We start from the raw sequence: 26146 nt of genomic DNA, 5'->3' as shown, positions 1-26146 counted from the left end.
ACCAGACGCTGTTCCATATTTCCCTATCCTAGCCTGCCCCTTGATGGTCACTTATGTATTACTAGGCTCCTTTCATCACAACTTTCAATTAACTCTGCTTCTGTTGGAGAGGTTCTTCTCTTTTTCTAGCAACCCATGTTGAATAGGGTAAAAACAAAAGAACTAATTTATCAAACTTTTCATGTACTTCAATGGAATTCTGAGTTCTCCTATTTGCATTCTGTATTTAATGAATAGAGGACATTAAAATGGTGCCCATGTAATTTTTTTAACTACTCCACATTCAAGCATTTAGGCCATGATAAAGTTATATGGGTTTGCTATCCTGGGTTTTTAATTCAAGGCTTTAAATTAGGGCCTTTAGCAATGAGAGGATATGACACAAGAAGAAACTGTAAAAGGATTGGGGGATAGGTACAAAGAAAACTGTGGCTAAGCCAAGTAAACAATGCATGCATGGTAGATTCCCAAACAGGTCAAGATGATTTTTTAATTAAAACCAGCTTCAATGTGCTTTGTGATTATACCTTCCCACAACTCTCACCTTCTTTTCCCCCACGATCCTTCTCTCACACTCCTGGAGATAAGAGATCAAAGGAGTGGGTAAAACAGTATGTAACCATTCATGTATAAATGTGTTTTCTACATGTGCTTCTGGTTTTGCAAATAGTTTCTGCATACATCCCTGGCCATGCATATTTGCATATGTGAAAGCTAATATATTCTCAGGCCAAGAAACACTTCTAAAATTGGTCAGTTTTTGTCCCTTGGCTATGTAGAAAAAAAGTCAACCATATTCTGTCTCATTTAAATCATTCTATAGTTTTCCTTAGGTCAAAATTCTGGCAACATGTTAAATGAAGCGTTAAGGCTTTTAAGCAAAACATGAGGTTATATAACTAAGACTTCAGTGCCTTTCTGCCGGTTAGATGTGGATTTTATTTCTGTTTTTTAAGATTTCTCTGGCTGCTTTTAATGCTTGGCTGGGTCTGGCCATTGGCTAAATCTCTTTTCACCTTTTGTGAATTGGAGTACAGTCTGGCATCTCCAGACAGGAACAGCTACACAGTCTAGATTAAAAGGTTAGAGGGACTTCAGGCCTCTTCAGCAGGAGCATCAGCAAAATGTACTTTCTACAACTGGAGTCATAATAGTATTCCCGAAAGGGTTTGTCCAATAATAGAAGGTGTAAGGGCATTTATATAACTTTACCTTTATTCCTCCAAAAAGTCTGTGCCTGGGACACTTGTATGAAACATGTGATACCACATTGTAGCAGCTAAATTGGCCACTCTTCTGCTTTGTTGGGTATTCAGAGGCATAAGTGTTGTATATGGTTATTATAATCACTGTATCTATGAATCTAACATTCACAAATTTAGATTAAATCAACAATGCCTGGATATCTACAGGGTGTGTGCAGCTTTGGAGCAGTCTATTAAGTTTTTAGATTGTTGAAAAAAACAAATGATTTTAGAGTTCAAATTAAGTTTTAAAGATTTACAAATATTCGGCTGGTTCGGTGTGCTTTTGAGAGTGGGATGGTAACATGTGTTGAGTGTTAGGTGTGAATTTATCACCGGCCAGTTTAACAAACAGTGTGCTACAGCATCCAGAGATGCAACCGCAACTGCAAGTGCTTTGGTGTTTGTGCCCACACACTTACACTAGCGCAAAAACACACATGAAATCCCAGTGGGAGGTATATTAGCTCTTGGAACCTCTCTCTTTGACACACAAAGATGCATGGTCTTAAAACTGTTTCTTAACAGCAAATCTGCCAAATAAGTCACTGACTTCAGACAATAACAAAACTGTGTGCGTCTACTAAAAAAGAAACTTTGCAAACAGTGTTTTTAAAATTTGTGTCAATTGGCTTTAAGCCTCCCATTGGCTGCTTAAGTGATCAACAAGCAGTGCATACACATACAGTATAAACACACTTACCAAATTAACTATCTTTCATAGTGTTGTGACCACAAGCAAGGTTTCTTATTCGTGTATGCAAACTACTGAATGTGTATGTGTCTATCTGTGTGTTTACTAACAACCATGCAAACAAAGAGCAATGACCCAGAGAAAGCAGAAACTCTACCACAGCTACTATGATATACAGTACAAAAGCTCGGGGATGGACAGCAAACATGCTGTAACCTTCTTTTTCTTAAAGAGTGATCGTGTTGTTCAACAACACGAATACTGTGGCAATCTTTTGTCTTCCTGTTTTATATCTACAGTTGAAGTTTACCAACAACGCAAAGTAACTTTCTATGTCAGGTAATTAACTTAAGCTTTGACTGGATTTTACTCACTTACCTTCCCGATTAGTTATTCAAACATGGCACGGCGTATCAGTGGATTAAGATGAGCATTCTGTTGAGTGAGTCAGGCCGATATGGTTGTCAGTTCCCCTCCTGTCTAGAATGTCAAATTTAATGAATATTCAAAAGCCCAGTGGGCGCTTTTGTGTGTTCAGTGAGGGGTAATGTTCCTAAGGGGGGATTTGTGCAAACCACCTTATGCAACACACGGCACATGTGTAGAAACATTTAATCAAATGTCACGTAAAAGTTTTCTCTACCTTATTTTTGGAAATAATGGTTTATTCCCACTGAGCAAATGACTGGGTGCATTTGGTTCTATGTTGGCAAGTGAACCCATTACGGTTCTCAGCAAGGAGAGAAGAACAAGGGATCAGCAGAAGTTGGAACTAAACATTTAATGTGAAATGTACAGAATGCAGCCTTTAGTTTTTATTTTCACTCTAATAAGACCTTTTCCATTTTGCTAGATGCATAAATAAACTTGACATGTAAGAAAGGTCTGAGTTCAGAATTGAACCAGAAACACTGTGGTTATACGACATGCATCTTAACCACTACGCTACCAGGACATCTCACCAAAACGTTTTGTGGAATAAATGAGCAGTGCAAACCTACACAAAGATAATACACAATACAATATACCTCAATGGTACAGACAAAACATATCAAAAAACGTATATACGTAAGTAACAGCCCTGCACTACTACACTACTTGTTGTAAGACGATCTTTGATACATGCTGTTATTTGAATTGAATTGCACACTGACAGTTGTATGTATTGTTCTTCCCCACTTCTGTTTGTAAATGGGGATGGCGAGAAATATTAAGTAGTCCAATACAAAATCACCACTAACTACAGTGTCAAAAATGAGTATAAACTTTAATCAGGCTGTCTGTGTTCATATCTTTTGTGAAAAAAACATCACAGGCACACACAAAAAAAACCAAAAAAACAAAAACCAAAAAAAAACCAGGCGCCGCACCTGATCCAATCAGCAAACCTTGCAAACCTTGCTCCTCATGCGGCAACACTGTTAACGCTCAAGTTATGAGTCAACTTGGTGCAGAAATAGTTGGCTGGAGTTGAAAGTGAGCCACTGTAACTTTGAGAGGAAAGTGCTGCATGCTGCTGTTTGAGGAGTGACAGAATAAAAGAGGGAGAGAAAGGGGCAAAAGAGAAAGCAACTGTATTATTTTGGCCTACTGAAAGTAAACAGCATCCAACACGACCATGATGCAACGGCAGGAAACATGAGGGTCACTGCATCATTTGAAGTGTTTCTACCACTCAAAGAGAGAGAAAGGCCCTGTGCTGCGCTACAGCACACCTTCAATCTCTTCAAGGCATTTCTCAGACACCTTTAAAGAAACAGACAAAGATACTTTAAATGAGGATAAAGATAAGAAGAGAAGAAGAGGGGAACACTACGGGCAAAGGAAGAAACTGCATTGCAAAGCACTTTTTTATTCAACTTCTGAATTTGCCAAAGGTGGGAAGGTTAGATGAGGGACACAAATTATTTATTTAGAGTTGATTACAGTCATTAATATAATAAGGGCGGGGGAAAAGAGACAGGGGCAGAGATAAACGAGTGCTGTTTGTCACTTACAATACTCAAACTGATCTCTGGACTCAGAGCTATGGGATGAAGGAAAGATGAAATGTGTAGGTGTAGATTAAAAGACAGGCAAAGGATGTACCACGCAGCTCTACATATTCCTATGGCATTTACATTACAAACAAACATGAGACATCAAACACAGATCTCATCAATTTACAATGAAGGCATAGATGTTCACAGTTGCAGAGTTTAAATGCATTTAAATGCAAGTGGAAATATCTGCAACTTGTGTTAAATGGATAAATTTGTGTATTGAAGGGCCATCAGAGGAAAACGTTGCATTATGCTGCTAGATTGTAACACTGACCAGTTGAGCTAAAGGTGTCAGGCTTGTCTGCAGAGATGCTTTCATGGTAACTTAAGGGGAACTTATTAAACCTGCATTATTTAACAGACCAAAATAAAAAAAATAATCCTTATTTTTCAAAGTTAACCCCACTAAACTGGTAGACTTACTTCATGAAACACTGTTTACTGCAGGTCTCTAGTGCTGGCTGCATTGTTGTGTCTTCCACTGAATTCATACTGTGATGGGTCACAATAATAAATAAAAGATATGTTGGAAAAAATGCTTTATTCAAAAGTTAAAAAAGAGCTGTACCACTTGTCCCTATTGTCTTCCATTATCGGATAAATGAATGGAAACAGTTTCTGGGCTGGCAATTTTGAAAGTTTGCAGGCTACGTGATGCACATTATGACATGTCAATCAGAGGGCAGCATGGCTGTCCATGGGATCAGAATGACAACTCAGTCCAGGGAAGCATGTTCCCTGCTCAATTTCCTAGTCAGTCGTTGTGCCTCTCAAAGCTCTACACAAGCCCCAGTCCCAGACCCAATCAGCTTACTAAATCACATGATTTAAGAACAAGACATCAAAAAAGAGAAAAAAGAAAAACAGAAGTTCCACATTCACATGCACATTAGACAATCTTGGGTTGTTTTCCTGGAAAAGTTGAAGAACTCGTTGCCTAGGGTATGTCTGATCTTCAAGGCTTTCTAGTGACTTACATGCCTCTGTGAACATAATTACAATGGTATCCTGAAGTCATGGCAAATACAAGCTGCAGGAGATAATAATCTTGCATTTAAATATGAGTTAGCGAGCCTTAACTGAGACATTTTATTAACTGACCTTTTACATTTGCAATAAAGGCTGAGTGCCTTAACTGCTTTCAGGCAGTGTGGTGCTCACATTAAATGGTTTTGCAGAGCATATACAATGTCTGATTTAACTTACTACATGAATTTTCCTAGCACTATTTTATTACTCTGCAACTTGCAATTACAAAGATTTATAAATGTTAACATATTCCACTATTTGCAGTTATTGAAAGTCTCCCTGGATAACAGCATCAGCCTGGTGCCTCAAAAGTAAACGCAACATGGCAAAAGTGCCTAAAGAGATGTAGCGTTGTTGAAATGTGAATGTGAGTCTAGGAGGGGGTTTGGGCATTCTATCCTTTTCTTTAAAATGCACACAGTTAGAAATGTTTGCCTTCCAAACATGCCTGAAGGAATACCGAGTTATTGTTCTGACCTAGTGGCAGAATTTTCAAACATGGTGTACTCTGCATTATTCATGTCTTTAACTGAGACAATGCAGGAAAAGGTATTAGCATGTACCATATAAAAACTTTTTGTTATCTTGCACCACTGTTGGTTGTAAATGTCAAATGTCAAATTTTTGTTTTGATGATTAAGTTAGATATCAGCACAGTTATGTACAACCACATTTGGGAGATACATAATGTAACCACACAGCTGAAACAAGTACTCTTTGGTTGGATGGTTGGGAATTTAAGGATAAATTGACAGAAACGGTGTCGTAAAACAACCTTTCTCGGGTCCTGACAAGGTGTTTTTGTGCAGATGTAAAGTTTGACTATAAAGGAGCGTTTTTCTGCTATCTTTGCACTAAACATTCCAAGCTCATAAACACACATAAAGTCTTCCTTATTGCCTGAAGGTGACAGTGTTCTTATTTGACTTACATCACTCAGCAGCATTTTCCAGTGCCCATACCGCAATGCAGCTACAAAAGGCCAAAATAATGCATATAAAGAGATCCAATAAAACACCACCGCAAACTATCAAACTGGGAAAAAAAGCAAAAAACAAAAAAAAAAACCACAGACTTGAATCATTGCCTCTCAGACAGACAAAAACATTATAAGCTTTTTTAAATTTTTATTTAGTGTGAATTTACTATATCCTCTTGCACTATATTGTCACATTGGCACAGGACCAGTGCACTGCCATAAATGCACATCAGACTTTAAATGACGTTTCTCAATGTAGACTACATCAGAGATAATTTTTTCAGAAAGCAATACAGTATGAAGCCTACAGCCCACTTTTGCAGGAGCATGATTTCATATGGACATTATAAGGACATATGCATTAAATCCATTCCTTTGGGCAACATATACCCACACATATTAACAAGTGATGAAAACAATATTTGCCATCTTGCAGCCAAAACAGTATGCAGACAATTAGCCTTTGTGCAACTGAAGTGCAATCGTAAGGATAAATGACAACAACGGCAGTACATCCATGCCATTATTGAGTCCGTGATGGCCCCTTAAGTGTATTCCAGTTTGTTAATGCTCAGCTCTATGTATTTCTAATTGCCTCATTAAAAACACTGATTTGATCATAGAGCGGCAGCATAAAATTGGGAAGACATGCAGTCTGAATTGCTGATCGGATGAGGGGGAGACACACAGTATCAGTCTGTGTAGTATCTCTGTGTTTCTCAGCCAACCAAATCAAGCCAGAAAGATCTCACTATGTTTGAAAATGTGATCACTGCGAAATATGATTGTTATATACGTAATTTGTTTCTCAGAGTGGAATTTGCAAAGATGTAGATTCATAATTAGACTGTGTGTAATGGAACAATTGACTTTTATGCAAGGCTTTGCAAGTGCTAACTCTACACACTAAGCACCAACAAACAATTTTAGCCAACATTCAGCTGTTTAACTGCTACAGCAACGCCATGTTTCTGAGAATGGCTGAAAACTAAATATAATGACATTCCAAATGTCTCACATTTCTACAGCTACAAATGCATAAATCCACTCAAAGACTTTTGACTCTCCTGACTTTTTACCACAAATCATTAACCATCTATTAGTAGATAATTCATTGGTTTAATAAGCACAACAGAATAGATTAAGACAGGATGAGAGAGAAAGACAGAAGGATATGTGTGGTGAATGAAGGATGAAAAAGGGAGAGAAGAAAGGCTCGAGCATTGAAATGGGGACCCGTCATTGACATAATGCATTATCACAACTGAATGTCTAACCCTAAAACCAAATCTTAACCCTCAAACAGCCTTTTAAACGTCTGAGGTCCAGCATTTTGGTCCCCACAAAGCTGTCAGACCCCACAGGTATACTGGGCTCCCGGTTTCTGGACATGGTTTTTGTCCCCAATTGGACAAGCCGTCCCCAATTAACTGGTCTTTACTCTGAAATTTGTCTCCAAAAATAGCCTATGAAACCCTTTCATAGACTATTATGACACACACCCACAAAAACACACACATACAACACACAAAAGCAAACACATACAAGGGTGATGAGTGCTACCAATACCTCTCTCTGCTTGGGGAAAAAGAGCATTCATTATCAGCACCGTGCACTTAGAAAAATGAGGAGTCAATATGATAAGCAAAACATAAACAAACAAACACACACAGGCTGTAATAACTGTCAGCTTTGCCAAGAGACAAACACACACGTAAAGAAATGGAGAAGGGAAAGTAAACAGTTACCAATAATTGAGCTGAACAGTTTAAGCACTTGTCAGTATCATACACTCTGGTATTTGAAATACACAAGTTTACTCATGTTTAAACCATCTTAACATAAACTATCTTCAGCTGTTGTTACTGTATTTTTGCTTCCTTTACTTTAAGTGGAAGCAGTAAATACTGTGTATTAACAACCCAGTTTTAAGTGGTTAGCTAATGCTTGGTGTTTCTAGCATCAACCAGAAATATTGAGAGAGCAGTTTCTGTTCAAATTCCAAACATTAATAGGGAAAGCACTGATTTTTTGTGTGTGTCAATACCTCCAATTTGGGGTAATTAAAATGTTTGCTGTTCTAGGACACATCTATACAATTACTAAATCTGACCATCGTTATTTTCTCTAGTGATTTACAAGATCATCTGTTATTCCAACACATTCTTGTACTACATAGTTCAAAACACAGCAGTTGGTCCTTTGCAATTTTTAAAGGAGGGGTAAAAGAAGAAGAAAACTATAATTACCAATTTGACTTATTGTAAAGTTTGTGTTATTTTTTATTAGTATTTTACAGGTTTTCAAATTTTCTCAACCAATCAGAATGAAGAACATCTCCTATCATGATGATAATCCCACTGCATGCTGTGTTTTTCTTTCAGTGTATGCCTTTTAGACAACATTGCACTGCCTCTAAAGCTGGGACATCATCACCAGGGTGGGTGAAAGGGTATGGCTTCAAAACTCCAAGTTCACTCATCATCTTTATGGTAGGCCATTCAGAACACAAAGACGACAGGTTCTCACTCACATTAATGAGCTGACAGCAACTGAAAGGATTGTGAGGAAGAGATGGAATGGAGGGATGGAAGAAACAGAGGGAGAACAATAAAACTGAGATGAGAAGCCCAAGGCCAACACATGTACTCAGACCCTCTATCTCGCAAGATGTGGCCTCAGGGTGTGTGTGTGTGTGTGTGTTTGTTTGTGTTTATACGTGTGTGTGTGTGTGTGTTTGTGTTTCAATCTGTCGTATGAGGACGGTTGAGTATGGCAAAGTGTAGGCACTCCCTAAACAAGTCATCTTTACCATCACAATGGAGAGCAAAAAGGTAAAACACTACACACTTTTTCTGGAAAATCTGCTGTCCTTTTGTAACCTTTGCTGCCTTTTCGTATGAGCTCCACAGACTAGTCAACATTCATCGGTTACCTCTTGATGCTGATGTGTAAAGGAAATGTCAAGCACCCAACAAAAAAGTCTGTTTAAAGAGCAATTAGGGCCAATGTTCCCTTATAAGCGGATATTTTGGTGACCTATGTCTAATCATTAAATTAATCAATAAATCGTATTGACCTCATGCAACAAAAGACTTTTGTCTTTTCCTCCTTCCTCCTCTCAATTTCAGCCCAAATTAGTACAGATTTTACAGTCTGATATGTCATGACACAGGTGTAATACTGACACCTGTGTCTTGGTATTCTATGTTAATGTACTAGTCCAAACGTTTGTGGCAATTTCACCTTTCCATACCCCTGACGGTGGTGATCCTGTACCTCTTGTATAAGCTGGAGCAAGCCGTTCCTCTGGTGAGTTTCACTGCTGAATAGTAATAATGGGCTTACTGAGGTGGAACTTTTCTTTTTCCAATGTGGCAAGCATCTGGTGAGAAGAAATAACTTTCTTACTCTCAGGATTTCTGAGTATCCCTACAAGGATACTAAAGGGAGAGAGATGATGGGAGAGTGTGTATTTTGTTTGTGTGTGCGCGTGTGTGTTAAATGTGTTGCTGAGTCAGCTCGGACATAATAGGAGGCGGCACCAGGAGGAGACCAAGGGATTTCCGGAGCCCAATAGAAGAAGCTCCTCAGGAGGATTCATTCTGTCCTTTTCCATCCCATCAACCAACCGCTGGGGAATTTAGTGTGTGCGAATGAGTATGTGTATGTTTTTATATCACAAAGTGGTTGCTGATGGAACTCCTACTTCCTTGGCAGGTGTCCCTGAGGCTGGGGAATCTTAGCCCAAAGTTGTGGCTGCATTGTGGGTGTGTGAAAATGTGAGAGTGTGACAGAAAGTATGGGTTTGTGTGCAACTTGAGTGTGAGACAAGGATAATATCAGTAAGAGGATCAAGCATTTATGTGCAAGTGTAATTTCAACAAGTGTGCAGTCATTTTTGCATGACTACGTCCATAACAAGTGTGTGTCTGACTGCACGAGTTAGGACAGCAGCCTGACTAAGCTGGCTGCTGTAGGCTGTCTGGCCACCTAGTTTTAAAACAGACTGATTCTGCTGACTCTACAATAGGCACTCAGACACACACTCCTTCAGACACACATAAGCATTAAAGTGCTTTTTCCTCATGAGAAAAGCAGCTTTAGGGAGTTTTAACAGCAGGAGGTGAGCTGTCAGGGATTTTCAAACCTTCAAAGTGTCAGAAAGGGAAAGATTGTGTGTGCGTAGAAAGACACTAGAAGTGCCTGGCCAGCCCACACGAGATGAACGTCTATATGCTGCATTCACATCAAACAAACAAGACAGTGGAGAGGAGCATTCTACCTGAAAATAACTTTCACCTCACCTGTCATCTGGTAAATGCTGCAGCCTGAATGCTGATATGCTACACGCTCACCAACATCCTGAATTCTGATGTCACCACTGAACACATAATGTCAGGTCTACGAAATTAGACTTTAATTCTTAGAAAGCAATAGAACAAACAAGCTTTCACATTTTAATGATGGTAGCCTATAAAGATCAATCCAAGCACATTTTCCATACATACTCCAAGGTTAAATGACATGACAAAATACATCAGGAATAACAATTAGGCCAATCTCTCCATGATGACGATATATTATTTATTTATTTATTTTTACTATTTTTATCGTTGACTCTAATTTTGTGACATAAATTTCCGTTTCCTTGAGTATTCAAGGTGTCATCTGTTAAGCAAATCATTTTACATGTGCAAATGTTTTTCAGTAAGATAGTAGCGAGAAGCTAGAATGCAAGAGGGAATTTGATGCATGGCATGCTTAATTTCCAAAGCCAACCGTATTTTGCACTAGCCAGACACCCACTGGCAGCACTTTGTGGCTCATCCACATACATACTAAATCTTAAAGTGTTTCTGATGGCATCAAAAAGCAGCCATATCTCACCAGGAGTTTCATCCAAACTAAACAGACCTAATCACAGACAAAAGAGAAGTACAAACCAATCACTTGTTTTAGTTTTAGGGGATAAAGTAATTGTAAAAAAATTGCCATTGTAAACCTACTATAGGCTAATATTGAATTTACAGTTACACAAATCATAACTGAAGACTACAAATATCTCATGACATAATTAAGGCAATGGGCAGCTAAGCAGCAATAATTCCATTCATGTCAGATTTGCCCTATAAAGGTGCTGCATTCAAGTTTTTGCTATTGCTACATAGCGAACGTTAGCATTTATGGCTGTTTACTTACCACTCTAGAAGAAACGTTGCAAGTTCACCATCAAACTTCATTCCTACATAGCCAAGCGCTGTGGAAAGCAACACCTATATTAACACCTATGTTAACCTCTTGTTTTGCTTCTACTTCTGTGATTTCCATTTTTCTACTGAAGTTAGCATGATAACCAGCCAGCCCCGTCCCATTCCGACCAGACTACCACTTTGTGATAGTGAGTCACTTTGGTGTCCAGTATGCCCTCAGTCCAACATGAGAGGATGAAGATGTAGTGATACCCAAAGGGCGCATTTTAAGCTCTTGAAAAAATATGATTTTTTTTCATAATTTGTCAACTAATGTTGGTAGCCAGTTCCCTGTTAGATTGGACAAATTAGTAAATACTATATGTATGAGACTTATGTAATATAATACTGTTATAACTCAAAGTTTATGAAAACAACACTGATGAAGTTAAAATTTACAGGTCCTAAGTAGATTGACTGTGCAAATAACGCACTTGAAAAAGGGATGGAAAGTAACAAGCATCTGGCCGCTAATTACCTTCAGACCAGATGTGGTGCCTGTCCTTTTTCCCCAGAGAATGTGATGTAGAAATCAGGCCCGAGGTAAACTGACAGATGGTCCTCTAGTCAATCGTATGGCCCCAGGTGAGGCAGACCCATGAGAGCGAGGGAAGTGATGACATGAAATCAGAAACAATGCATGTTGCAGGGTTTTAACGACATTTTGTTGAAGGTAAAATTTCGATAGTCAAATTTATGGACTACACGAGACAGAACAGTAATATGAAATTTGTTACTGAAATACCATACTTGAGTAAATTCTTTGAAGTACTTTCAGTTTTTTCTTTCATCGTTGTTGCTTCTCTGGTCTTCTGTTTCATCACTGTGAATAGTCTGACACTGTGATAATGTTTCCACATTAATCTGTTTCTCTATGCTTCCCCAAAAACATCTCCAAACAGCATATGCCATAATTCTTCCAAAGAGGGTATGTTTTCATCCGTGTCTGTTTGTTGGCATGTTTGTTAATTTTTCACCAGGACTACACAAAACTAATTGAACCGAGTTGCACCAAACGTGGTGGAGGATTGGGCCAAGGAATAACGCATTAAATGTTGGTGTGGACCCAGTTAAAGGGACGGATCCATTTTTTTTTTTTTTTTTTTTTTAAATCGCTTTCTTTAACATTGCCATTTTTCTACACTTTCGTCAATTTCTCAGGAAATAATGTATGGATCTTTATGTAAGAAAGTCAAACCCATTTATGGTGTTGAGATCTATGACTTTGTACAATTATGTGCAAATCCAGATAATAATCTGGTTCTGGTGGAAGAAAATGCTGAATCCGCATTACACACAGAGTTGTACTTACTATGTTTTATGACAAATAAATCATTAATTTTCTTTAATGAAGAAAAGCGTCCCTTTTCCTTTTCATTTTCTTTTATAAGAGCTAGACAGAAGTGTAGGATTGTATGTCCTTGGCGGAGGTATGCGCTCTACTGAGTGCCATTCTAGTAATACCATTTTTTGTCCTAGCATCCTCAGACAACCTATGCGAGCTCATGAGGTTCTGGTTTGGCTGGGAAGAACCATCTCAAGGTCTTAAGCTGGAAATAGTGCAGTCCACAGGAGCAAAGCACGTACCTACTTTATCCACCTGCTATGAGCGTTAACGCCTCCCAAGCCATTATACCACTTATTTTGCTCTAAAGGCAGATATAATGGTATGTTTAAAGTCTGTAAGAGGGACTTTGGCCATGTTTAAATACTTGGCTCTATGCTGTTTTCTTTTGGTAAATGACAGCAGTTAAAATTATGTGAAAATATTAACACATTTACCATGTCAGTTTTGACATAAGTTGTCTATGGTTCATCACAGCAAGTCTGATGTATTGTAAATATAGTTTCGTGGAATAAGTATTCTTAGAGCTGGCCTTGTGAACTACTACTTTTAACATTTTGAATCAGAAAATTCTCTGAGCCACTCATTTAACTGTATTTGTAGCCTTTTATTGTTGGATAGAAAAAACATTAAGGGCAGTCTATAACAAACATTTCAGGTCAAAGCACTGATAACCTCTTCCATGTGTACATTATAGTCCCGTCCAAAAATATTTTTTTTCTTCTTGTTCCTCCTCTGTGCTGAATGACACATAAAATATCCAACAACATAATAAAGTGTGCAAAATGTGAAGGGTGTGATTACTTTCTGAAGCCACTGTAGGTGTTGATAGAAAAACCACGTTATTCTAGGAAGGAAAAACTTCTTAAGAATTCTGGGCATGAAAGGGAAAACCCTGACCTCTTCTTCTAGGTGCTGCAATGCCTGCATACACTAAGATGGCCCTGTGGAGGAGGAGACTTTAAAAAAGGGTTGTGTCTTCTTGGAAATGTGTAGCAGATTCTGGGTTCTTCTTCTTGTTCTGATGGCTTTGAAAGATTGAAACCAACTGTTTTCTTTTTTACTTTCATCATGTGCAATTTTGATTTTAATTGAGGAGTGGTACTTCTTTTTGGTAAAATTCCAGATTAGCTACCAATACAACTATCTCCCTTCTATAGTGTTTACAGAAAACTCACTTTAATTCCTGCTTCTGTGGTTCAGTGTAGGCTCATAAATGACGCAGAGCACTGCATCCTAATTTAAGGTTTTATTTTACTAGTTAACACTAGTTACGAGTTATTTCACTACTAAACAATAATTTGCAATTTACACACAATGCACCTATCAGATGGTTTATAAATCTTTCATCTCACTAGTTTTTTTCAGCTAGCAACAAAAATATTTCTTACCTATGTGAAATCCTCAATCTGCAATGCACGGTAATAAAAGGTTAACACACAATAAAATGTAAAAATAAAATAAAATAAAATAATACAAAATAAATAACTCCTAACCCCTGCATTACTTGTGGATGCACATTAAAGAAAACCTGTAGTTTATTAAGACTTTTGTTGTACCCTAAACCCCAAGTTTTATTTCATAGTGTGGGCCATTTCAGCATTAATAACATTGTAATCCCCAGATTAAACTCTGGAAACATGGTGACATCACTAAAAGGATGTCTGGCAGGTCAAGAAGCACGGGAACTTAGATAATCAGACATGTTGGAAACAAATCAACTTATTTGAAGGTCAAACTGAGATGTCACTAATATTTGCACAAGAAATGTGTGTGAGCAAATCTATAATAGGTACAGCTGGTCAAGGCTGAATCAGAAAATGGGTCTGTAAACTGATAGATGTTTCCAACTAACAATTTTGGGTATTAATTTTCTGTTGGTCTTCGTTGTCTTTTCAGAATACAATCGTTAAACTTGAAGCCATCGCTGCTCAGACACTGAAAGTTGAGCTTTAGGAGATCAGGAAACATCTGGAGTCCAATTCAACTTTAGAAATTAACATATTCACACATTCTGGAGGAGATTGCATTATAGCACATTTTTGGCAAAGATATTTAATTTTTTGTGGATAAAACATCAGATTAATCAAATTAACATCAGAATCAGTATTATTGCAAGAGTTTTTTACATGTGATCTAACATATTTGGAACTTTAAACACATCACAAAACTATGTGCTTTCTGTTTGCTAGGAACGAAGGTGTCTGATATCAAGCAGTGTTCAAACTACATAAATAAACTTCTATGATTCTCTACTTTTAACAAATATTCTTAATGGTCATCAAAAGGTCACATCATTAAAGGCATAACGTAGAGCACTATGTTATTTGTAAAGGGTCTATGTGTTCTGTGAGTTGGCTGTTCAACTGTGATACCTGCAGTTTAGCATGTGGATCAGCCACTGTCCTCTCAGTGAATATGGGGAATTTGCATCTACTGATTAAGTTAATTTAGAAAAGGTTACAGACTGTAGAAAACATTTCTAATTGTATGTTCACGGTTTAATAATTTCTTGTTTAAAATTATTGCAATACCACTAGGTTAACCACTAGGAATACTTGCAATACCAAAAGCTGTGAGACTTTACTCAATTCTGATTGGGTGGTTTTCCCATCCTTGTCAAGGTTAACTTTCAGGCACGGCAAGACAAATAATGGCAGTAAAACAAGTGCACAGTCCTCCTGAGATCCAAGAGGTCGTGGTCCTCTAGTGAATGCAAAACACGGTAGAAAACACTGGTGACCCCCAACCAGAGATCGCGCCAGAGCCTCCCTATCCTGTGTTTATGCATTAAAATTATTTTAAAAATTAATAGCCAAAAAGTGGTATTGTCTCTGACCTCTATATATATATAACTGAGGCCTCATATAAACCTTTGCTACTAAACAAAATCTGGAAGAGAGACTGGCACAGTATATGGTGAAATATATCTTTGTCATCAAGAAATCCAAACCATCAAATGTTACAGAATACATTTATTCACAGGTCTTATTTCAAACTTCTAAGATTACAATAAAATAAACTCAGAGCTAATCTATACTTCAACTTTTGCCCAAAAAGCGACGATACCATTCGCACTTTTCTTCATATGGATTGGCAGTGCCCAGAGGTTAACAGATTTTGGATAAATTTCTCAAGGCTTATGTCTAATATTATTTGGAGAGCCATCCCTCACTCACAGTGTCTGCTATTACTTAATGACACCTCCTCTCTGGAGCTAATTACAAATGGATAGGCGTCCATTGTTAGCTGGTTTCACAGCTACTAAAAGGATGGTAGCTTGTCCACATACACTATCTGTCAGGGAATGGCTCCCTGCTTGCTGGAAATTGAACAGTTGAAGTCTTCCAAAACTTGGTTACATTATGCAAAAAAAAAATTGCTGGTCAAAGATACTGGACAAAATTATTGTTTTTTTAAATAAATGTGTGTGGTTAAATGTATTCTTATGCAATGTTTCCATGTTGTGCTTGTTTGCTTACTTGCATAGAATATTATAGTATATGTATATTCTTTCTTTACTTCATATATACACACAAAATTTATGTATACTCTTGGCTATTTCTGTGGATATGATCATGGATGATAGAGGAAATTAGCATAATTTCCTCTATCATGGGATTCCTGGGATTGCTGGGTAGCAGGCGATGGGGTTGGGGAATGGGTAGGTTGTATTGGTAGTTTGCTAATGTTTTTTTGTTGTTTTTATTTGTTTTCATTTATGTACACTGCCTTGGTTCATCATGTCAGGGGCTAGAGGGTGGGGGTGAAGTCGGTTGGTTGGTGGGAGAAAAACATAGGAGAGGTGGGGGTGTAAAGAAACTTGTATTATACTTTGCCTTGTCTGCCTTGTATCATTTTTGTGACTGTTATTGTGCTTTTCCTTCCTTATATAAACAATAAATAATTGGTCACAAAATTAAATAAATAAACAATAATAATAATAATAATTATGTAATTGTTTCAATGACTGAAAAGTGCCACATGTACATATACAGTATGCTTTAATAATTTTTGTATGTCGAGCACCGGTTAACATAACTGGAAGATGTGTGAACAACTTACTAACCTTTGGTTGTGCACAATTTTGCCCTCAATAAAGCTTCCATTATCAGGGCTATCTACCAACAACACCAGATGGGCCACTCCAAAATTCTCTCTACTATGATCTGCTCGCACCCTAAAAAGTATTGAAATTGATCACTAGGTGTAAAACAATAAAATGGCTGCGCATGGGTCCTTAAAACTACTACCCCAGATGTACACATTTTAACAATGTTATGACTCAAGAGTTGTTTATTAGACTAAGTAATTGACAGTAAAAATTTTACCTTAGTGGTACATATTTTTTGAAATTTGTATATAAATGAAGCTTTATGAAAGCAAAAATTTTGAGATCTGTGAAGTTTAAGTTAAAAACTTGTACATGAAATATTAATATTTATTCAGGTTTTGATGTGTGCATTTGTAAAAAAAATTTTTTTTTTTTTTTTTTTACACATGTACACTAATTGCTTGGTATTTGTGTGTGGATTGGAACACCCATTTGTGAATACCTAAAGTTATTCACAAATTGTTGTACAAATCTTATTTTTCATTTGTAGATCATGTAATACACATTTGTGACCATTTTCCATCTAATTTCCCTTGATACCCACTTCCCAAACAAATCTCTGCCATAGTTCTCAGAGATTGGGGCACTAATAGCAAGTCACCAAAGCAGCAGCAAATCGAGATGCTTAGGATGACAACTTAAAAAAAACAAAAAAACACTGTCAACAGACAGAAAAGCTTGAATCCACACTGATCATGTTAAATCCATATCAATAAGACCAAACTGTTTCTCTTTTACAAAGTTCTTCGATTTTCTAATAACTTACTTTCTGATATTTTTTCTCTTGCCTTGATACTTAGAATTTTTTAACTAGTAAAGTCTATACTTTTAAAAGCAAAAGCCTACTCTACTGAATCCCAGAATGAAACAAGTATCTTATCTTTGCATTTGTTCTCTTGTTCAAACTTTCAATAAAAAGTTAATGATAAAAAAAAAGACAATTTCTCAGAATTCTCTATTGTGGTCTGGTTTAACTCATGGTAATATCTTGGTCCTGTTCTCTTCTCCAATGAATGATCATCTGTCGGATCAATCCACAACAAATTCAAGGTTGACCTGCATTTTGACATACCCGAATTATCCCATCCAAAATGGCGAACTTCTCATTAATTGACAATGTTCCGCTGACGCATGAGTACAACAGGGGTACACAGCAGGTGTGGAATTGGGCATGTCGATCCAGAGCTCATACACCCCCATCCAATTTTTTTTTTTAGTATCTGCATCATTCACGTGGGTAACATTTTCAGGCCAGAAAATCCAGAATTCCAGATTAATCTGGAAAAGTCACATCTCTATTTTTTTTAGATGTTTTCTGGCAAAGTTTAATCTGTCTTTTCCGATCTTGAGTTATACCAGCGGTTTGCACCTTGTGGTAAACCCTCTGTACTTACTATCATGAAAGCCTCTCTTGATTGTAAACTTTGACACTGATACTGATACCTCCTGGAGAGTGTTCTTGACCTGGCTAGATGTTGTGAAGAGGTTTTCTTCACCAAGGAAAGAATACTGGGATCGTTCACTTTAGTTGCCTTCCATCATTCACTTTAGTTGCCTTCCATGGTCTTCCAGGCTTTCTGTTGTTGCCAAGCTCACCAGTACATTCCTTCTCTTTAGGAATGTACCAAATTGTTGACTTGGCCACTCCTAAAGTTTCTGCCATCTGTCTGAAAGGTTTCTTTTGTTTTTTCAGCCTAATGATGTCCTCCTTCATCTGTGTCAAGACCACTTTGGACCATATATTGAGAGTTCCCATGAACGGCTACCAAATGCAAATTCAACACTTGGAATCAACTCCAGACCTTTTATTTGCTTAATTTGTCATGAAATAATGAGTAAACAGGCCACACCTGACCATGAAACTGACTGTCAATCAACTGTCCAATTACTTTTGAGCCTCTGAAATGAGGGACTATGTATAAAAATGGCTGTAAATTCCTAATCGGTTATTTCAATATTTTCGTGAAACCCCTTGAATTAAAGCTGGAAGTCTACACTTCAATCACATATTGATGGCTTCATTTCAAATTCATTGTGTGTGCACAATGGGTGTGCAGAGGCAAAATTATGAAAACTGTGTCACTGTCCAAATACCTACGTACCTAACTCTGAGTCATATGTCTTCTAAGTGTTGTTTCTCTCTAAGACACCGAGCCCTGTCTAATCCAATAAGAGCCTGAAAAAATGATTTAGTTGAGGAAACACCACGGCTGTCAGCCTCAGTGAGATACACTAATGAAAACAGATAGCATTTAGTTTGGTAAACAGAAGGAGGTAAAATGCATGCATGAATTCAAGCACAAACAAAGCAATATAACTGACTGTCTTAGAGAAATGATCTAGTTTGGAATTTGCTTCAGAAGAAAATGCTTGCTGCCAATGTTGTATGTGTGGACATTTCTTTGTTTTGTATGGTATGTGTGCATGTCTTACCCACGGTTAGCTGACCAGTCAGTTGTCCCTGATCATTTCTAGCGTTGACAGTCACATTTCTGTCTGACTGGAGGATCAATGGACTGTCCTAAAAAGAGAGTAGAGGAGAGAAAGATGATTAAAATAACAGAAAATTGTATACTTCCACACTCTCACAAACAAATCCATGTATACTGATACACTGCGTATTTTCCATACTCACACGTGTTCTCTGATTTCTATCTCTTCCCTGTAACCCCTTCCCTCACCCCTCTGAGAACCAGTCGATACTGGTCTACTATTAACCTGAATAACCAATATTGCCTAAGCCTGTATCAACCTTCACAGTTCACACTTGACTCCCTCTCTTCTTCCCGCCCACATATTCTGCATCTAATTTGTATAATCTATTCAAAGCAGCATCCTGTCTGTGAGTGTGTTTGCTTGTTTTCGTTTGTCCATTTGTGTGTGTATGTCTGCAAAAAGGCCATTATTCTCAATGCAATGAGCATAAAAGATAACAGTGACTCTGACCTCTGCTCTAATCTTTAAAGTCTGATAGAGGCACACGCTGCCCACATTGAATTACATTCAGTGGATGAACATTGCAATGAATGCAAACCCCATGTCTTCTATTTTCATTAAGTGCCAAACTGAGTCTAATGTCTCACTGTCTCTCTCTCACTCAGCCCCTTACCCTCCCTCCTTCATCTTTTTCTCTGCCTCTACTGTGTACATCACTCTGCAAATTCTTCCTGCTCACATTCTTAACATACTTTTCCTTCCGTTTTCTTTCCTCGTTCATTATATCCCTGCACTTACATCATTTTATTTTTTATTCTCTTTCCATTCATTTCTCTCCCTCTCTCCCTCTCTCTTTTAAATTGGTTATTTGTTTTGGCGGCATGAAATGAATAGCTCACAGGTGTCCCAATTTCTCTGTTGATTTCCCCAAATTAATATCTTGCTGCATTCTGGTCTGAATTCCAAATGAGATTTGTGTTAAAATGGAAAGTCGCTGATCTATTGAAATGGATAAATCCTCTCTCACTCCCTCTCTCTCTGTGTTTTGCTATTTGTTACGGATGGATATTCATTGTTTTGTGGTCTGCTTATGCGAGTCAAAACCAAATTTCTAATATGTCACACCTGTCTGTGCTCTATTCTGGAGTGTCCAGAGACTCGGGACGGGCTGATCACAATCACAAACACACCACTGCACAAGCTTGAGGGACAAATAAAAGTTATGGACACAGAGAGAACACACTCACAAAAAGCATAACGTACACACCAACACACCTGCATAAAAACATACACTAACACAATATAACACAACAATATCCATACGAGTGCTCAGGTGCAAGTTGATACACACCCCTGCCTCAGTACACACACCACCCATTCATACATAGTCAGGTAACAAATTTGCAAAACAACAAATGAATGCTCCACACGGTTTATTACGCTTTGCTTCCCTCATCTCTTTCCTAATGCTTGTATACTGGATTAATTATTTTCAGCGGAGCGTATGATAGGCTTCACTATATTATCTTTCCACTCTGTTTAAAGCAATGGGCATTTTGTAAAGCATGACAGATGTAATATGCTTTGAATCATTCCAGCTCAATGAGCAGTGTGCATGAACAGGCCTGATCCCATTCACTTAGTGCAGGACTCTGTCATTTAGACTAGTGACTATTGATGGAAAGTCTTATTTGATTAAGCACTCGCATGCAAATAGATGGAAATAAAGGCAGTAAATAATTGCTGCTTATTAAGAAGCTGCTAATGTCTATTCATATATGGGTGATTGAAGCTAATTTCTGACTGGTGGTGCGTACGTGAGAAACGTAGGAGCAGGTAATAATAATGGCTAGGCCTTTCTGATGATAAAATTGTTGATCCTACAAGAGACGATCAACAATAATCCCACTTTACCAGTTTTAACTTAAGTAACATTTTTTTAAAAATTAACTGGATGTCATCACCACAATACTATATAAGAATGGACGGGTCCTATGCTTGTTAATGCCCATGTTGGCAGACGATACCCGGATGAAATCCTTTCAGACTGTTGGTAACTCAGTTGTAAAATTCCGAATTCTCAAGTGCACAGTCTCCACTATGACTGTAGAAAATAAAGTGATGTGGTGAACTTTTATGATGCATGCTCTGCGTCCGTCGAAAGGCACTGTGCTCAAGCATGCTGGGTGCTATGTGATTAGTTCAAACAGTCTGAAGAATATTATTAAAAATGAATAGATACATCTACGATATAGATACACATTTTTGAAAAGTGACTTGTAAAGAACACTGCTTATAAGTACCTATTAGGAATTTTACCATAAAGCTATTATATAAAAAAACATATTGATAAATAATGAATATAGTTTGACAAACATACTTCCATGTGTTTATTTTGCTCGAAACGCTACACATACAATATTAGTAAGCCGCTGAAATAAAACTGGCCACAGAATCCCTCCATATATGTTGTGTTGAGAACTTATTCAGTTAGTTTTCTGTGGCATTGAAGGTTCATTTTTCACCATGAAAATTCTTCTTTATAGCTCTGATCTTTAGTAAAGATTGCCTGAGGTTTGATGGTGGTTTTAATGTTTTCTCATTTTAAATGTTAGTCTGATGTTGGTTGCACTTTTGTTGTTATACTGACAAGGTTTTTGCAATGCAGAGTGGTAATCATTTCATGTCTTACATTTTAATCCATCGGGTGATGCATACATCATCTTAAACATTGTTTGATGTCAGAAATCCAATCAGTGGGAGGTGTCTTTGTGTGGGCAGAGTTTGTACTCGGTTTCTCATTGCTATTTACATAGAAATTGACACATACTACTAAGACATGAAAATATGGCACTGCCATTTTTTCATGCTGGTTGCAGACTACAGCTTAACACTAATACTGACTGCCAACAGATCTTCTTGTGGCCAGTTTACAGCAGCCTCACAGTGATTACAGATGAGTCCACCTCAGACCATCCAACACCAAATTCACTCACAACAATCCTGCATTAGTGCACTGATTAAACAATACCATATCAAAGGGCCCTGGAGCATTACCACATAAAACACATCACAAATTTAGGCTATGAATACATTCACATATTAAAAATTAGTGGATTTTTAAATTCAAAGACCATAATGAAAGCTAACAATGCAATAAAAATAAGCAACAGCAAACTATTCAAAACTATACTCAGATCATATTCAAAACTATTAAGAGAAATAGGTTCATAGGTTTATGATATGATATATGACATGACATATGATATATGATATATGATATGATATATTAGATAAGATTAGATTAGCAGGCAAAACTGGCTGCAAGTGGTTGCAAGTAATACTACGAGTTAAATCGGGGGTATACTCAAAAGAACTAGTTTGTGCGATGTGGGAAGACAACGGTGTTTATGGCTGTTCTGATCAGCCACTCTCAAAGACAAAGTGAAACGCAGGCCTTCATAGAGAGGGTTGAAATGTGATGAACCTTTTAAATATAGGGACAACAGAGCACATTTTTGGACAATCTCTCCTGGAAGGTTTTCACAGTGTTTTACTCATTTCTTATAAACATAAAACGTGACAGACATCTTTGTGTAAGCATACCATAACAGCAATGGTACTGGCAGATTGATGATTATATATTATGAAAAAAAAAAACTATCATAATATGATTTGGTGAGTCTATGTAGCATTTCTTTGCAAATACCATACATCATGGGTGATGTTTACTTTATGTTCAGTTCACTTCTCTGTTTATCTCCCTCTCACGCTCTCTTCATTGTCCCTCTGGCTTTTGTGTTTACTTTCTTGCTCATAAATCTCCGTTCATCGAGTGAAATGTGCACAGAGGCACAAAAAAAAATACACTAAAGGTAGACACATCATGCTGTCTCTTGTGAGCTGACACAACATACACCAAAGCGACATTAATTCAGTTAACAGTTTAATTTTGCTTTGATTATAAATACAGGCACAGGGCTTCCAGCCTGAGGTAGCCATTGTAATTACTCAGGTAATAATAAGCTGTGGACTGGCGGATCATCATCACAGCCTCCAGCCACCAGTACAAATGGGTTCTAATAACAGCTTTCAGCTCAGCTGTCTCGCTAACTGACCATCTCTCTGACTGTCTAAATAGGTCTGGACTCAAGGTTCATCAATGATGTGACTGGTTATGTGTGTTTAGCCATCACTCTAATAACAGATTTCAGCTCTCCTGTCTGTATCTCATTGTCTGTCTCGCTAGCTGTCTAATTTCATAGAGTATACGTCTCAACAGCTGGGAACTCAAGCCTCATACATGATACATTTGGTTGATTCGTCTTTGCCATCAGCCTAATAACAGCTTTTAGCTCTCCTGACTGTATCTCTGTGATTGCCTGTCTCACTGGCTGACTGTCTATCTCTATATCTAAAAGGCTATGGGCATGTGCTTAACAAGAAATACTTTTAGCTGCCAATCTAATAAAAAGCTTTCGGCTCTTCCACCATCTCTCCAGCCAGACCATCTGTCTGTCCTCCACTCAGTCTGACTCTGGGTTTAGACTCAGATTTTTTCAGGCCAAATATGATTCAGCAATAGACTAATCAGTTTTGTCAGTATTTACAATTATGGTTGGCTATCAGCATCAATAACATACTGTAGGCCTTAAAGATTATGTATCTCTCTCAGGCACCTGAACACACCACCAGACTGAGTATTCGCAATTCCCCTTGTTCCCTATGATCGATTATCCATTTCTAATAAGTTTTAAACATGCAATAACTGATTTTATTGGTCACTTGGAGGCAGTCTTTTAAGTTGATATGGCGAACTTGTCTTCTTTGATATGAGGGAATTAGAGACTTTGTAGCTTTGTAGTTTTAATACTGCATACTTTGAAAAATGATGCATAGACTTGAATACAATGTCATTGTGGTGGTTTGACAGAGAGACGTTTAAGACATTTAAACTAGAGGCTCTTCAAGAGATGATCCCAATTTTAACTTAAATGAGCAGCAGCTACTTACCTATTCATTTGATCATGTTGATTCATGTGTATTTATGTCTTTCTGTATTAATATGTGAAGATTCCCACCGTTAAAGATAATTGGCTGTTACTAAGAAGGTGCTGTGAACAACAACTGCGAGACAATAAAACAGAGTGGGGAATAAGTTGAAGAGTGGGGGAGCTGAGACAGACAGGGGAATTTGTTTAAATTCATCAGTAAAGACGAGTAGATGGTATATAGTCTAAGCTAAAACAGAATACCAATCAAGTAGTGTGCGATGAAGTGCCTGCAGTGTCTCTCTACTTCTCTTTCAACTTTAATTCAGCTAATTAGCAAGGACTATTAAACAAGTGAGTGTTTGTTGGTGTGCAGTGCTAATTTGTTGTTTTTTTATCCCACGGCCATATAACAACAGAAAATAATCCAGTTGCTCACAAGCTTACTCTCTTGGATTTAATATGTTCAAGTGTCTTCATGTGCATTCAGGTGCCTTATCATCCGTCTAAGATCTCATCAATGTCCTGTACAAGCCTTGTGCCAACAGTTTGGAGATCAATTTAATCAATTTAAATCTCAAAGTGATAGCTGAGATGAGACTGAGCCAGTCATGACATGTCAGATCACTGTGTGTCTGTGTCTGTGTGTGTGTGTGTGTGTGTTTGGGCCTTCTGTAAATTACTGCAATTATTTTAGACCTCTATGTAAGAAATATTAAACACCAGTCATGGCACTGCTTGATTGAATTGTTGATTTTCAAGTCTAATCGAAGCCAAAACAAAATTATAACCTTAAAATTATAACCTGCCTTATAACAAAACTATAAAAAGATTTCCTAAGTGTTATACTCAGTGTAAAACTTTCTTCAAGATTGAATTAATTAATGTATCTGAGCAACTACATTGGCTCTAACTGGCTGCTGCTAGAAACTGTGGTGCAGCCTTGTAAACTGGATGGTAGGGGGGTCAGCTTGCCCTTGCTGGCTAGCTGAGCTCAGAGTTGTTGAAAACTTGGCATGCATATTGCTGGCTAAAAAAGTAGGAGCTGAGATTGTTAATTTTGGGGCCCCTTGAACCAGAGGGTACCTCCAGGACTGCAGTGTTTTTGAGGGTGACTGTTGTGCCAGATTTCATGCACTTGTTGCATGAAAATCTGTTTTCTGCTTGAGGAAGGGACTGTTGGCTTGTTGTCCACTTGCCTAATTATGTGTCTCTATCATTTCATTACATTGGTTCTGGTGGGGATTCAACTATTAACACTTTATGGTTCTTAGGTAAACTAGACATAATTTGAATCTGGCAACTGTGTTGTGATGAAAATCTTATGAAGACATGAACAAAATGAGGTAGGAGAAGCGCCGCAGAAACACATTATGAACTGTCAAGTTTCACGTATACTTAACTACCTGAATGGTTGCTTTACAGTTAAGAAAATTAAGGTCAGGAGGTTTATTACTTTAGGTGGAGCTCAAGCACTGCTGAGGACTGAAGCCAGACAAAAGTGTAAGAGAGCCCCTCTGCATGTGAAAAAGGGAACGTGCAATGGTATCGGTACTAAAGCACATATGCCACTCTTTGTTGCACTAGGATGACAATATTGTATACGTAGCTCCACCTGCTGCTTTAACACATTTCAGCTAGATGGAGTTTTTTTTTTTTAGAAAGGCTTTTGACAACATTGTGTATTCACTGATGTATAACAACTTGTTTTATTTGACCAAATGTTCACCCGAATATATTCAGTTAACTATCATATCACAAAAAAGCATCAAATCCTCAAATCTGAAAAACAAATCAGCTAATTATTTTGCCATTTTTGCTTGAAAAATGCCTAAAATCAAATAAGTAATGATTAATCAATTTTTAAAATAGGTGTCAATTTATTTTATGTTGATCAACTAACAGCTTAATCGCCTAATTGTTGCAGCTCTTTTAGTAATTTTCTTGTGACACTGTGTGTCACACTGTAAGTTATACACCGTGTTTCAGGAATCTAAGCACCAATGTCCACTACCAACAC

General features: G+C 37.6%; 1 protein-coding gene across 2 annotated transcripts in view; it reads right to left on the bottom strand.

Annotated features, from left to right (window-relative positions):
- LOC120800623 (zeta-sarcoglycan) overlaps positions 1-26146 on the bottom strand; it is a 262590-nt gene that overhangs the window by 59657 nt on the left and 176787 nt on the right. For both annotated transcript variants that reach the window (XM_040146854.1, XM_040146853.1), the window contains exon 4: positions 19133-19220. In XM_040146854.1, coding sequence (XP_040002788.1) covers positions 19133-19220 — 88 coding nt within the window. The remainder of the gene's footprint in view (positions 1-19132; positions 19221-26146) is intronic.

This window comes from Xiphias gladius, chromosome 15 (assembly GCF_016859285.1).
Source record: "Xiphias gladius isolate SHS-SW01 ecotype Sanya breed wild chromosome 15, ASM1685928v1, whole genome shotgun sequence".
Taxonomy (NCBI): domain Eukaryota; kingdom Metazoa; phylum Chordata; class Actinopteri; order Istiophoriformes; family Xiphiidae; genus Xiphias; species Xiphias gladius.
The sequence above is the reverse complement of the archived record's forward strand: the minus strand, read 5'-3'. Positions and strand labels throughout refer to the sequence as shown.